The sequence below is a fragment of the Camelus dromedarius genome, chromosome 9, assembly GCF_036321535.1.
Source record: "Camelus dromedarius isolate mCamDro1 chromosome 9, mCamDro1.pat, whole genome shotgun sequence".
Classification (NCBI taxonomy): domain Eukaryota; kingdom Metazoa; phylum Chordata; class Mammalia; order Artiodactyla; family Camelidae; genus Camelus; species Camelus dromedarius.
Genome location: NC_087444.1, coordinates 64,256,055 through 64,268,944, shown reverse-complemented (window position 1 = coordinate 64,268,944; position 12,890 = coordinate 64,256,055). Strand labels below are relative to the sequence as shown.

The 12,890-nt window shown below is 40.0% G+C and overlaps 1 protein-coding gene and 1 long non-coding RNA gene across 2 annotated transcripts in view; one reads left to right on the top strand and one right to left on the bottom strand.

The window, feature by feature from the left end:
- UBA2 (ubiquitin like modifier activating enzyme 2) overlaps positions 1-8,986 on the bottom strand; it is a 28,935-nt gene extending 19,949 nt beyond the window's left edge. Inside the window, exons 1-6 of the mRNA XM_031458597.2 lie at positions 8,782-8,986; positions 6,816-6,899; positions 4,776-4,846; positions 3,517-3,581; positions 2,165-2,265; positions 406-527 (exon numbers count right to left, since the gene is read on the bottom strand). Coding sequence (XP_031314457.1) covers positions 406-527; positions 2,165-2,265; positions 3,517-3,581; positions 4,776-4,846; positions 6,816-6,899; positions 8,782-8,919 — 581 coding nt within the window. The 5' untranslated portion in view covers positions 8,920-8,986. The remainder of the gene's footprint in view (positions 1-405; positions 528-2,164; positions 2,266-3,516; positions 3,582-4,775; positions 4,847-6,815; positions 6,900-8,781) is intronic.
- A 136-nt stretch (positions 8,987-9,122) lies between these two features.
- On the top strand, positions 9,123-11,984 carry LOC135322048 (uncharacterized). Its single transcript, XR_010382337.1, has 3 exons — positions 9,123-9,474; positions 10,543-10,560; positions 11,088-11,984. It is a non-coding gene; the product is annotated as an uncharacterized LOC135322048 (long non-coding RNA).
- The last annotated feature ends 906 nt before the right edge of the window (positions 11,985-12,890 follow it).

Below are 12,890 nucleotides of genomic sequence, written 5' to 3'. Positions count from 1 at the left end.
CAGTTAACAATGTTGCATCACCTTCTAATTTTTTTGAGTTTATTATGTTGTTCTTTTTCTAACATAGTTGCACCCTTCACTCACTAATGTTCACCCTCCCTCACGTGTAAGCCTGTAACTTTTCTTCCAACCACCACATTCAATGCACCCTACAAGTTTCACATGTAGTATTTTCAGTGTTATTACAAAGTATTTTTTAAAATTTTCATTACATTTTTTAACCAATGAGTTACTTATGTTTTTATGTTTCTAAATACATACATTTGTATTCATTTAGTTACATGCCTGTCTCCAAACAGACCAAGCTTCATCGTAACTACAATTTCTCCAAGGCATTTAAATAAAAATGACTCCATCTTCCAACATCAGTACTAAAAATATGCCCAGAAATATATATACTCTTACTTGAACAAATATTTTGCCCAAACGATGCAATGAATAGGTTCTGAAGGTGTGTTACGAATTGTACAGCCAGGAAAAGTTCTCTGGGTTGGTTTGGGATGACATTCATAACATTCAGTCACACCCTGCAAAGTCAGGATATGAGAAAAATATTTATCCCTTGATAGTGGTTTCTCAATATTGTAAGGTAATATAATAATCATAAACATTTCATTCATTCATCTACATTCCAACTGTCAAGAAAAATTTAAAGTATTAGCGACTCCAAAATCCTTACTTTACAGATAAGGCACACAAAAGTTAACTGAATCTAACACAGTCACAGCTAAGGCTAAGCCAGGACTCCTCTGACTCCTGGCCCAGGGACCACTACTCACAACAAGCCAAAGAAAAACGACTGCACCTGAACACCAAACACAAGCAGTTTACCTTGATCACACTCAACAGACAGGAAAACTACTAGAAAGACAAACACCAGCTTTCCAACCAGTTATCTCTCAAAGTTGTGAAACTCAGTTATTTAAGTATTATTTATAGCTTTACCTTACAAGCTCCTAAAGATTAAGTGAACTTAAAAGCATTAATTTCTAGAGCTACTGAGACACATGGAAAAATCTCAGGTACTGCCAAACCAAATACTCTTCATTTTGTTGCTAAAGGGTTATGTTTAAAGTTACACTGTAAGGAATCCCTCAAAGAAGTCTACAGCACCTGAGACAATTTTCCAAACTATCAAACGAATATTCTTCATTTGAGCAATTCTCAGTCTCAGTCTTAATACACGTGTCTCAAGATCATAGTAATGTTCTTCTAATAATGGTTAAAAACCCCAAACCTGCAAATATCATTTTAATAAAAATTGCAGCAGATCCAGGGTTTTCTCCATAATGCCATTTCTGCTTCCAATATGTTTTCTTGGGGGCAGCCATATGGCAGTGGATCCCTCACATCACAGTGGATAAAGAAGAGAACTAGTGCCTTGACCTAGCAACAGATCCTGAAGGCCTCCAGTGATTTAACCACATTTAATACAGACTGATATTTACGAGTCTTTGTGGAATGACATGAAATAAGCTTCCAAAGAATAATATTAAACAGTAAAAATAACTGAAATAGAGCAAAAATTTTTAGCATGGGTAAACTGCCAAATAGAAGACAAAAATAACAAACTTTGAGTATAAATTCTTTTAGTTTAAAACCTGCGAAATGATTCTTCAAATGTGTCTGTTTAATTTCTTGAAAGAACTAAATGAAAAAAGACCTGAACAGCAAATGAGTAACAATGCTGAGATTGTATAAAACAGGATTATAAGCACACAGGTATTTGTTCTTATTCTCTAGTTTTATCTATACGTTTGAAATACTTCACAAATACACCAAAAAAAAGTCTTCAAAATACTCTTCAGCTCTTTCTAAATCTTTAAATCCACTTTAGACAGTAAGTAACTTTCTAGAAAGCTGGTTTACCATATATGAACTATAGCATGACATATAGTCTCATGGCTACCAAGAATTTTAAGGCAAGCTTAGTACGCTTGCCAGCCTAAGGATTTTAACACACAAGCCTCATGAAACAAAGCAGCATGGAGCTTAAAGATCTCTGCCTATACTCTTTTTGGGTGCCTTTACAGCATCCTAAGTTTAAATGGGCACAAAAAAATTCTCGCATCCTGTTATATGAATCCAAAGTTTATTTCTCTCTTTAATGTCCCAAATAAATATCTAGGAAGTTAAAAAAAAAAAAAGCCCAAAACTTCTTTACCTTTTTGATAGTGGTTACCTGCCCAAGATAACCAGCAGTTCCACTCTCAATAAGAGGGACATCAGCGGCTAGACACATTCTATTAACGTGGTTGCGGGCAGCTGCAAGAAAAACACCAGTTAGCAGGAGTTTATGGAAAAAAACAGAAGGAAATTATGTAGTTACCTTTAATTAGGATGAAATTTACCCAAAATATCTTTTGTTTTTATTTCATGTACCATTTTCTTATAGCTATGATCAGAATAATATAACTGCTGCAGACATTTAAGAGACATTCACCAGCAAAATTTCAAACATAAGAAATTTATACCACAAATTTACTCCAGGAAAAGCACCCCCTATATATTATTTTTTAATTCCAAAGTGCCATCTTCCTCTTCTACTGCTGTGCCTACTTCCATTAACCTTGGCTACAACACTGTTTCCATGCTCCCCAAGTCCTTCACTTGCTCTTATTCTAATATAAATATCAGGTAATACATGGAAGTGAACAGACAATATGGATATCAATTTGGAACTATTAAGGCAGTTTAAGGTTGGGGGAAAAAGATGAATCCAGTTAAAAAAGTCATCCTGACTCTTTCTCATGTTACTTTGTTTATTTTTTCTTTTGATATTTCTGGCTCCAAATTGTTACAAACTCACTTGACAGATATACTTTATCATGTTGAAGAAATTACAGAGAATTATCAAGTATTCTCACTTAAGTATTTACATTCCAGACACACAGATTTGTTAACAACAACTGGCTATACAATACTTGATTGTATGAAATATCACCCATATTGTAGAAAGTTTAAATGACCTAACTCTGCACTGTAATAGAATCCAGCCTGATATCTTACAACACCAGATATACCTAAAATAATTACAGAGCCATGACTTCTATGCTAACTTTGCTATCCTGTTGCCTCATTCTTAAAACAGTGGTTTTCAGCCCCAACTGCACTTTAGATCATCTGGGTCACTCTGGAAAAATAAGACCTTCAGGTCTCATGCACAGGGTCTGATTTAATGAGCCTTAGGTGGTGTCTGGCCACCAACGTTTCTTAGATCTCCACGTAGACAAAGGAGGTTACACTATGTTTAAGCACTGGGACCATCTGCAACAAACATGCATGTACAAGGCTGTGCATTCATCTTCTTTAATGATTTTAACTTCCCCTATATTCACACTCGTTCTAGTTAAAATTACAATCAACTGACAAGCTTTAAACCTGGTCTTACTTCCCTTTTTAGGTCTTTTAAGTTCTAACTCATAAGGAAATATCTAAATTAATACTGAATGTGTAAACAACCTTGTTATGAAGAAAGGGAAATACTTAGAATGAGAAGTATTAAAATAATCTCACCTCTGTTATCTAAAGCATTCATAACCAATATAAATTGTCGAAAAAATTCCACATTATAGTCAGGGCTACAAAGTAAAACAAAACAAAACAAAAGGTCACCAAAACAACTGGCCTTACACATGAGCTTCACAGTATAACACAGGGTCCTAAAAAGCATATTAAATAAAAGTACAAAAATAACTGATATTAGGGGTCTCTACCATATAGATAGGTTTGACTTTTCCCAAACATCATAAACAAATTGAAAAAAACTATTTCCCCCTAATTCCTTTGAGTGACTATACATCCTTTTTGGCCAGCTATCTAGGGCACAAGAGCAGTCTCAAACTGGCATGACTTCACTAGTCCCACCAGGCCTTCTTGGGCAGCAAGTGCCTGGGAACATACAAAGGATACATTCCCAGGATCTGGCTGGCCTCTGGCTTCACCTCACATGGTCAGGATCAGGCAGGGTTCAGGCCCCTAGGGTCCCTGCTTTTAGCAGCACTGGGAAAGCAACACAGGGTAAGGACGCTGTAGGGCTATAGGCAAGCTTGTAGAGCAAACATCCAGAAAATAAAAAGGAAGCTGGAGACACAAATTCCCCGAGAAAGCACAAGACTCTCTAGTTCCAGGCCTCAAATAAGAATTCATTATTTTTAAACCCATTTACTTGTGGGTTGGACAACTATAGATAAAGGATATTTTAAGCCCGGGGTTCCTTTGCCCCGATGCCTCTAAAATTATGTATTTACTCTATTTATCTTTACTGAGATCAGAGTTTATTTATGTACCGTCAAAACTACTGCCCCATCACAATCCCCAGTTTTATATTACAGAAGTTGAAATCCTAACAAATTATTTTGGGAGGGAATCTTTTACACTGAAAAAGGCCATAGCTGTAATCAATCAGAATGAGAGCAATATATTTAGATAAGTCTGAATCATCACATATAAGGATTTCTCATAGTTTAGAATATCTTTTTATTTAAAACAAGAATATAAAGTCCTTTTAAGTTTCTAAGTAACTTATTTCAAGTATTAAAGTAACACGCCTCTTATCTAAATCATTCAAATTAAACATATATTAACTGTTAAAAGAATGCCACTTAACTTATGTGGGTACAACCTACCACATTGTAATTATTCTAGAAAAATAATTATAAAAAAAGTAGAATGACAGTTCATACATTTAGCTAATAAAAATATCTTATACTTTAAAAATTCAATTAAACATTCCCAGCAAACACAATCTTGCAACATAATAATTAAGAGCATACTTCATGATGCTGTCATGGTAGGCTATGATATTAGCTTTCGGATAAAACTGCAGTACACTTTCTTTGGCAACCTGGAAAAACAAACAACACTAAATTACTAATTTACTAAATTATGATTAACCTTTCTATCTGTACATGAAATCTATTTATGGCAGACAATAGGTGTTTCACCTACTTACATAATACCTTATATTAAAAATGAAAGAAATATAAAAACAAAATTTCATTTAAGATTAAGCTGTATACATATTTATAAAGTAACAGGTGACTGTCCCCTCTGAAATACACTTGTACATGAATGGCAAGCTTCAGCAAATTTATCAAATGCAGTAACCAAGTGTCATTCATCCATTCAACAAATATTTACTAAGCATTTTCCACATGTCAGATCTGTATGATGCACTTGGTGAGCCAAAGTGCCATTAATCAAATAACCATCTAGGTAACTGTAACTACAAGCTATGATAAATGACACACAGAAAAAGTAGAGGTTGTTAGGAGAGGAAGATCTGACTTAGGAAAGTACCCCCAGGGAAAATTTGAAAAATGCAAAGGAGAAAAGAGTGAAAGTTGGCCCAAAAGGCTGGGAAAAGAAAAAGATGTTTTAAAACCCTGAATCAAGGGGTTGGAAGTGTGAGTGTTTGATCAAGTTCGGGAACTAGGGATCCAGCAGTGATAAACAGTGCTCAGGGCCAGTCTGAGCTGCAGAGCTGGCATCTTTAACCCAGCCTAGGAAGAGGGAAGCAGGCCACCTGCCAGCTAGAGTTGCCCTTCACAGGATGAGCCCAATGGCGGAGGCACAGTGACTTCGTTAAGTGTCTCCAAAAGTCCCCTTGCTAGCCTCTGGGGTATGGAATCTTACAAGCAGAACCATAAGCCTTCCAGAAGTCTGCCCACTACTCCTCCTGCCCGCTGCCTGGGTTCTCTTTTAGAATTGAAAGATTATTCTGCCTGGTTTATGGATCCCTGATTTCATTCTTGCTGCTACTGAGGCTGCTGTAATGGTCGGTGGATGTTTTTAGGTCTTGGAGGCTTGGCAGAGGATGCTTTCAGTGACAGACAGGGTCATCTCAGGCGTGCTCTGTTTCTCTGACCTGGGGACCAGAGGGAAAAAACACGCACATTGGGCCATCTGTCTGTGGCCGAAGAGAGTGAGTAAGCCTGGGAGAAGCGGGTCGCCATAGCCAATGAATGAAAGGCCTCAGTACACCCCTTGCAGGAATGGCCACAGCTTCCCAGACCCAGGAGACCCCCAGGAAAGAGGGCTCAGCTCACAGGCTGGGCCAAGGACAGCCAGAGGCCCTCCGATGGGTTGCAAGTTCTCACGAGGCTGCATTTGAGCCTTATCTGCCTGTTTTGCACTTCAGATGAGGGGAGGAAGCGTGCATGATGGTCAGATACAGCAGCCTCCTCATCACAATCCTGCTACTTACTTATTTGTCTAGTGACCTAGGGTGTGTTATTTACCCTTTCCAAGCTTTAACTTCTCTGTCTATGAAGCAAAGCTCAAACTACCTCAATTCAGTTAAGGAACCTGGAACACTGCAGATGTTCAATAAAGGCATTTCTCCATTAAAACAAAACAAAACAGAACCCTGACTCAAGATGGAACATTCAGTGAACTAAAGAAAGGTCAGGGTGGCTAGAACCTCAAGAGAAGGGATGTCTTCTAAAAGCAACAACAGCATAAATTGTAGCTTCTCTTGCCCCCAAATACAGGAGCAGCCAATCTCTAGGGAATGCAGGGACACAAGCCTCATTTCAAGTAAACAATCAGAAATTTAAGAAGGGGACACCATTTAAAAGACTGGGTAGAGCACTTTTATTTCCTCTGTAGACTGAAAAAGGAGGGTGTAGTCTTCAGTCCCTTACCAAAGAGGTCTTTTATCTCTTTACAATCCCTCAGCTAAAAAGAAACGGCTTCTCCCATATTCTCCTCCTACTAGAGTCCAAATTAATCTGATGCCATAAATAGAAGATCCACCATAGGATAAAAATATAAATGAATAGATAAACAGAAATGGTATGAGAAATAGTTACCTGGGCCTTTGATCTTCCAACATGTTTCTTTTGAAACAAAAACTGCCTGTTGAGGTTGCTGACATCAATAGTATCCAGATCAATCTACAAATGCATAAGCCTCAGATAAATCACAAATTTCCTGGTATATCTGAACAATAAATATCACTATCGTCAGCATCCATAACCCAGAACTTTTGGTATTTGCTACATTAGCAGAGAAAATGTTTTTTGACCAATGATACCAAAGTTGTTAAACTGGTAAAAGGAATTTAATACACATTTAAAAAAAAACAAAACCCAAGATTTAATTTCAGAGATAACATTCTCAAAAATATTTTAGAAATATTTTTGTCTGTTTAGTCACCTTGGCAAATACGTTAGGAAATTCCTTTGATGGCATAAAATTATGTTGAAAACGCAGTGCTTCATTTCTCTATCAATCTAATTAGTTACTCTTTCAAATCCAATATATTACACTGTGCCCTGTTCTTTTTCTTAAATGACAGCTGACAGATTTATTGAATTTTTTGCTGCTTTCTTTAATTCAGAAGTCTTTACCCATACACAATTTCATTTACAATTATTACCTGAGAGCTGTGAAGGGAAACTTCTACACAAGATTAAAAATGTGTCATGTTTTAAGCCTTATCTAATTGCTGACTAGAAGTAAATGTAAGGGAAGAAAGTAATTGTAACAAACAATTTTTATTCTATTTCGATGTTCCAACTGTGAAACATCATAATGGTTTTGGTTATAATTTGTGAAAATCACCAAAACATATACTCACCTAACATTTTTTATTTGTGCTTTCTAAATTTACTACAAAAATTAAACCAAATTATAAAAGATCAGTATTTATTTTTCAGGCGGCCAAATTCACTGTCTTGTCTATTTCAAATGGTCCTTTTAAAGAAGTATCAGTAGTTATCAGATAAGCCACAATCATATTTGGAATTTGTGGTACAGAACTGGATGTAAAGACTAACTCTACAAAAAAACAAAGGAAAAATGTGTGAATCCTCTTCCCTCTAGTCACTAATTTCTTAGTTCAGTCGGCTAAATCTACTTCTTTTTAATTCCGTTTCCACTACACCTTAAGACACTATAATCTCACACCCAAATCCCAAGTTACAACTCCAATCTCTAAAAAGTTTACATTAACAGAAATAACTTGATTCAAAATTACAGTAGCTTCCAGCCATTGTGCACCAGTGTAAAGTATGTAAAAGTTAAAATCCTAGCATCCAACACCTTTTAACGAAATAAGCGAGTGTACCATCTATGGTGGTAACAATGACAGCCAAGCAAAATGTACCCAGAAAAGAGGAGCGCAAGCCCCAAAGGAGTCCTACCACTTGCTTAGCTACCCAAGGTAAGTTATTAAACCCCACTGCATCTCACTTCCCCTCTTATCTGTTAAAAAATAAACTGGGATGAAAACAGCGTTTACAAGCCTACGGCGGCACTTAAGATTACACGCGTTAAGGCGAGTAAGCTACTCAGGACAGCGCGCGGCTCGGGACAAGCGCTCAGCAAGTAGGTCCTGGTTGCTATTACCGCCATACTCTGCTCTGGATCATTATTTTTGAGTTAAGGGGGACTTCCGAATTGAACACTCACAACATCTACAAGAGACTCAAGACAATCATCTCCTGCCTCCTGCTGATGCTGGGGAACTGCTGTGAAGCGAAGACACGAGGCCGCTTTCACATCCTAGAACCGCCACAAATTGGCACTGCCGGGGAGGCGGGGGCGGCCCACCGCGGGACGCCCGGAAGACCCGGGCCCTCGGCCTCCTTGGCGTGCAAACCTGGCCCAGCGGACGGCGAGGCTCGCCCCGTTCCCGCCGAAGAGCTCCCTCTCCGCGGACAGCCAAGACCCCAGGACCTCTCGGCCCGCCCTCGAGCCCCCAACTCCGGTCCCCGAGCCCCCGGCCCCGCTCCGCGGCCCGCCATTCAGCCTGTGCGCACGCCTGGCCCTCACCAGGTCGATGTGGGAGAAACCAGTGAGCACGAGGTTCTTGAGGAGCTCGCAGCCGATGCCCCCCGCGCCCACCACCAGGACCCGGCCCCCGGCCACGGCCTCGGCCAGTTCCCGGGGCAGCCCCCGCGACAGTGCCATGGCGGGATGACCACGAGCCGCGGCGGAGGCGGAGGCGGGAGAACTGAGCGGCGGCCGGAAGCGGGTGGGGGAAGGGCGGCCCAACTTCCGGTCCTGCGCACTGTGGCCGCCAGTCGGAACCGAGTAGGCGGTGCCCAGGGACCAAGCAATTCGGCCCGCGGTCCCGGCCCCCGCTGGGCTCTGAGTAGAAGATCCTTCACAACTCCGGCTGTATTTTAAGAGCGCGCATAGCATCTCTGTTTGCTTTAAGAAGTTGAAGGGTCGTTATTTAGCCTACGGTTTGAACTCCCCGCCAGGACTTCCTTACAGGTTAGAAAACAGATATCCGTCTATGTAAAGAGCTCTTACAAATTAAGAAGAAAAAAGATGTCACCCAAATAAAAAATATAAACAAAGATGTGAACAAGCGCTCCTAAAGAGAACGGACAATGCGATCAGTAAGCATACTGAAATTTAATCAAAGGCATGCAAAATAGTATTCAAATTATTTTCACGTATTAAACCAGCAAAAAGAAAAAGTGTAACACCATTGTCAGGCACTCCTGTACACTGCAGGTAAGGATACTAAAGCAAAGCTTTCTGGAGGGTAAGTTGGCAATACGATTTGAAAAGCCCAAAAATTGTGCATAGTTTTTGACTCATTCATTCCAATTCTAAGAATTTATCCTATGGAGTTATTCCTGGTTTAAAAAAAATAGATTAGCCATGGAGGTGTTTATCTCAAGAATTAAAAAATGGAAAAAAATGCAACAAATATATTAGATTTTTGATGCATATTTTAAAAAAATACTTCGCAGCATTTATGTAACCAAGCAAAGGGCTCTTGTGCCCATAGCAAAGAAAACCAAACTCTTGACAGGGGGAGTTTGCAGCAAGGTAAGGATTTATTGCAGGGCACCAAGCAAGGGAGTGGGAAACAAGCCTCAGTTCCACTCCAACTTGGTCTTTGAGTTAGGGGGTTTTTCAAAGAGGAAGAATAAAGAAGCTAAGATTAATCATCATCTTGTGACATTTCTTAATGGTAATTTTGAGAGTCAAATTGTCTCTGGTTTAGGATTCTCTGGTCCATGCATGGCTCAGGTGCTGTTTGTTACTAAATTGGTGCATTGAACCAGTGCTGGCTCCTAGCCTGGGCCAAGACCCCCACCTCGACCAGGGAGGTTCTTTTTCTGACTGGATTCGTGCAGCCAGTAACAAAACGTATGCTGAGACTGGAACAGCACAGGCTTTATCCAATGACCAAGGAATGGAGCAGCAGGGAACTAGTTTGCAAATCAACTTCTCAACCCAGTTGGGGTGGAGACACGAAATATATAGATAGGAGGGTTGAGGTAAAAGGGAGGGAACTGTTACGAGTGGGAGGAAATTTCATGAGTTATCTGAGAACAGGCCTGTGGTTTGGACTCGGAACTGACGCAACTGTCCTTTCCAGTCCTTGTAAAGGCTTTGCTGGTTGTTGTCATGGCAGTTGTCGACTGTCATGGTGCTGGTGGGTGTGTCATTTAGCATTCTGATGTATTACAGTAAGTGTGTAATGAGGCTCAAGGTCTACTGGAAGTCAGATACTGTGCCATCTTGGGCCTGGTTGGTTCTAACTGGTTCTTTTTCTTTTTCTCTTTGTAGCTTCCTCTTGAAACTTGGGTAAGAGTTATTGATTTCTATTAGCGGGAGGGGCAGGGGTATGATTCTGGGGGCAACAGCCTCAGTAACATGTTAGCTCATTTTGCTCTCAAGAAACAACCTGAGTTTGTATGTTAATGATATCTATAGTAGCAATTTTAGTACACTAATGATGTGATGGATAACAGCAGTTTTCAGTCATCTGACTCTGGTTGATTAGCATTCAGTGAACACAGAATGGAGGTCACAGGGGACAAGAAAGGAAACAAGGTTTTGGAGAGATTTATCATAAACATGCTAAGAGAATTTGGGTTTAGAGGGACTCAGTTTCAAAGTATGTCCTAGGAAAATATTGATGGGGAAGTACTCACAATGTAACATTAAATGAAAAAGATGCAAAACCATATATGTAATTAAAATTTGTAAATAAATAAATAATTTTAAAAAAGAAGGAAGAAAATAACCACGGTTAATATTTTTGGGTTTCTGTGTGTGGTGGAATTGTGGACAATTTTTATTTCTTTACTTAATTTTACTGTATTTTCCAGATGCTCATGCTCCTCAAAGAAAATATGAATTTTAAGATGAGAAAAAAATTAGAAGAAAAAAGGAAAAGATGGTGTGAAAAGCATATCTAAAGAGAGTTGGTATTGCTAAGAGAGATTTCTAAGATGGAGCTTGGAGGCCATTAGGAAGTGTGATTAATGCACAGCACAGCCTGGATGAAATCTGACCTTTTGACCACTTACTGTCCTAATGAAGGCATCCAGAACATTCGCCAGAAACTCAAGATACTTATTGCCCTTACTCTTAATATAACTCATGACACCTATCTATTTATTAGACCCTTACCCTAAAACAACTCGTGACAGCCATCCCTTAAGGACAAATATTTCCTTTCTTGTGTCAGAGTACAGCCTCATAGCTTTTGCCTTTATAAGCCTGTGGATGAAAAATACTGCAAACCATATCAGTAAACAAAGAATGCTGAAGCCATCAAGACATCAGCGGCTGCTACCACCCCCCAGCGAAGACAAGCCTGCAGCCCAGCCTCTGCAGCCATTCACAACTGTGCCCTCTGAGGGGACTCAGAATAAGAAAGGACAGGATACTGGCCCTAGATAGCTAGAAGCTTGTCAAAGGAATGAATTCAATGAGCCCAAATATTTCCTTCCTCCCATACATAGAAAAGCACTAAATTCTTTAACTTGAGATGCCTGGTTTTCTTTAGATAACAAGTAGTCTTTTATTGTTCCAACTACCTGTTCTTTGTTGTAAAGCTCCTATATATCCTAGCTCCTCCCCTACGTCTGAGAAGTCCCTCGGAGCTATCTGAGAGGCTATCATCCCAGCTTGAGTCCTCCTGCCAAATAAAACATAACTCAACTTTTAGGCTGCGTGTTTATTTCAGTCCACAAGCCTGACACTTCCTCTTCCCTAGAACACTCCTTCCATTTTACTCAAATCTATGTCTCCCCTGAATTGCAATTCTCAAGTCCTCAAATATACTGTTTTTTTATTTGCAGCCTTCTGTGTTTTTCTGGCTGACGATGGAAAATAGGGAAATGCTTCTGACTTCTGTGGTCTTTCTCATCAGTTGCTTGGGTCACCAACCATGCATCAAGCCTGGTCTGAGGAGTACTCAGGCTGCTGCCCTGATCCATGATGTGAAGGAAGGGCCAGAGCGAGTGCCCAACCATGGTCGGAGTGAGGGGTACCCTGGCATAGTAAGCTGCTAATGTTCCTTCCCTACTATTGGCCTGGCTCTCATAAAGTCTCCCCTGGCAGCCAAAGCTAACAGAGGCCCTCTACTGGAAGCTGACCTTCCTTCTTCCTCTAGACACGCTGTGAATAGGAGCCACCTTCCTTTGCTTCTCTCCGGCCTCCCTCTCCTCTGCCTTTTGCCTGGGCTGCCCTGGGCACCCAACTCAGGCTTTGCTTTTCTTTGTTGATTTGTATGTGTTGTTAAAAACAACAAACAAGCTCAAAATGGAGTCTCTTAAGCTAAGCCCCATGTCACCAAGTTGAGACTTAATTACGGTTCTGGCTCTCCCAGAAATGCAATCTTAAACCATCAATCAGGAATCACCTGATCTGCACTAGTTAGGAAATCTGATATGATCCCTGCCATCCCCTAAAGGAAAGTAACCTTGCAATTACCAACCCCCCTTTTTGCTACTGTAACTTTGTTTCTGCCCCATTCTGTGTGTAAAAGTCATTTTGTTCAGCTCCTTGGAGGTCCTTTCTATCTGCTAGATTGGTTGCGGCCTGGTTCCAAATGATTTTTGCTCAAATAAACTCTTATACCTCAGTGTATCTTTTAACAGTACATATGAAGTGTAAAATGCTTT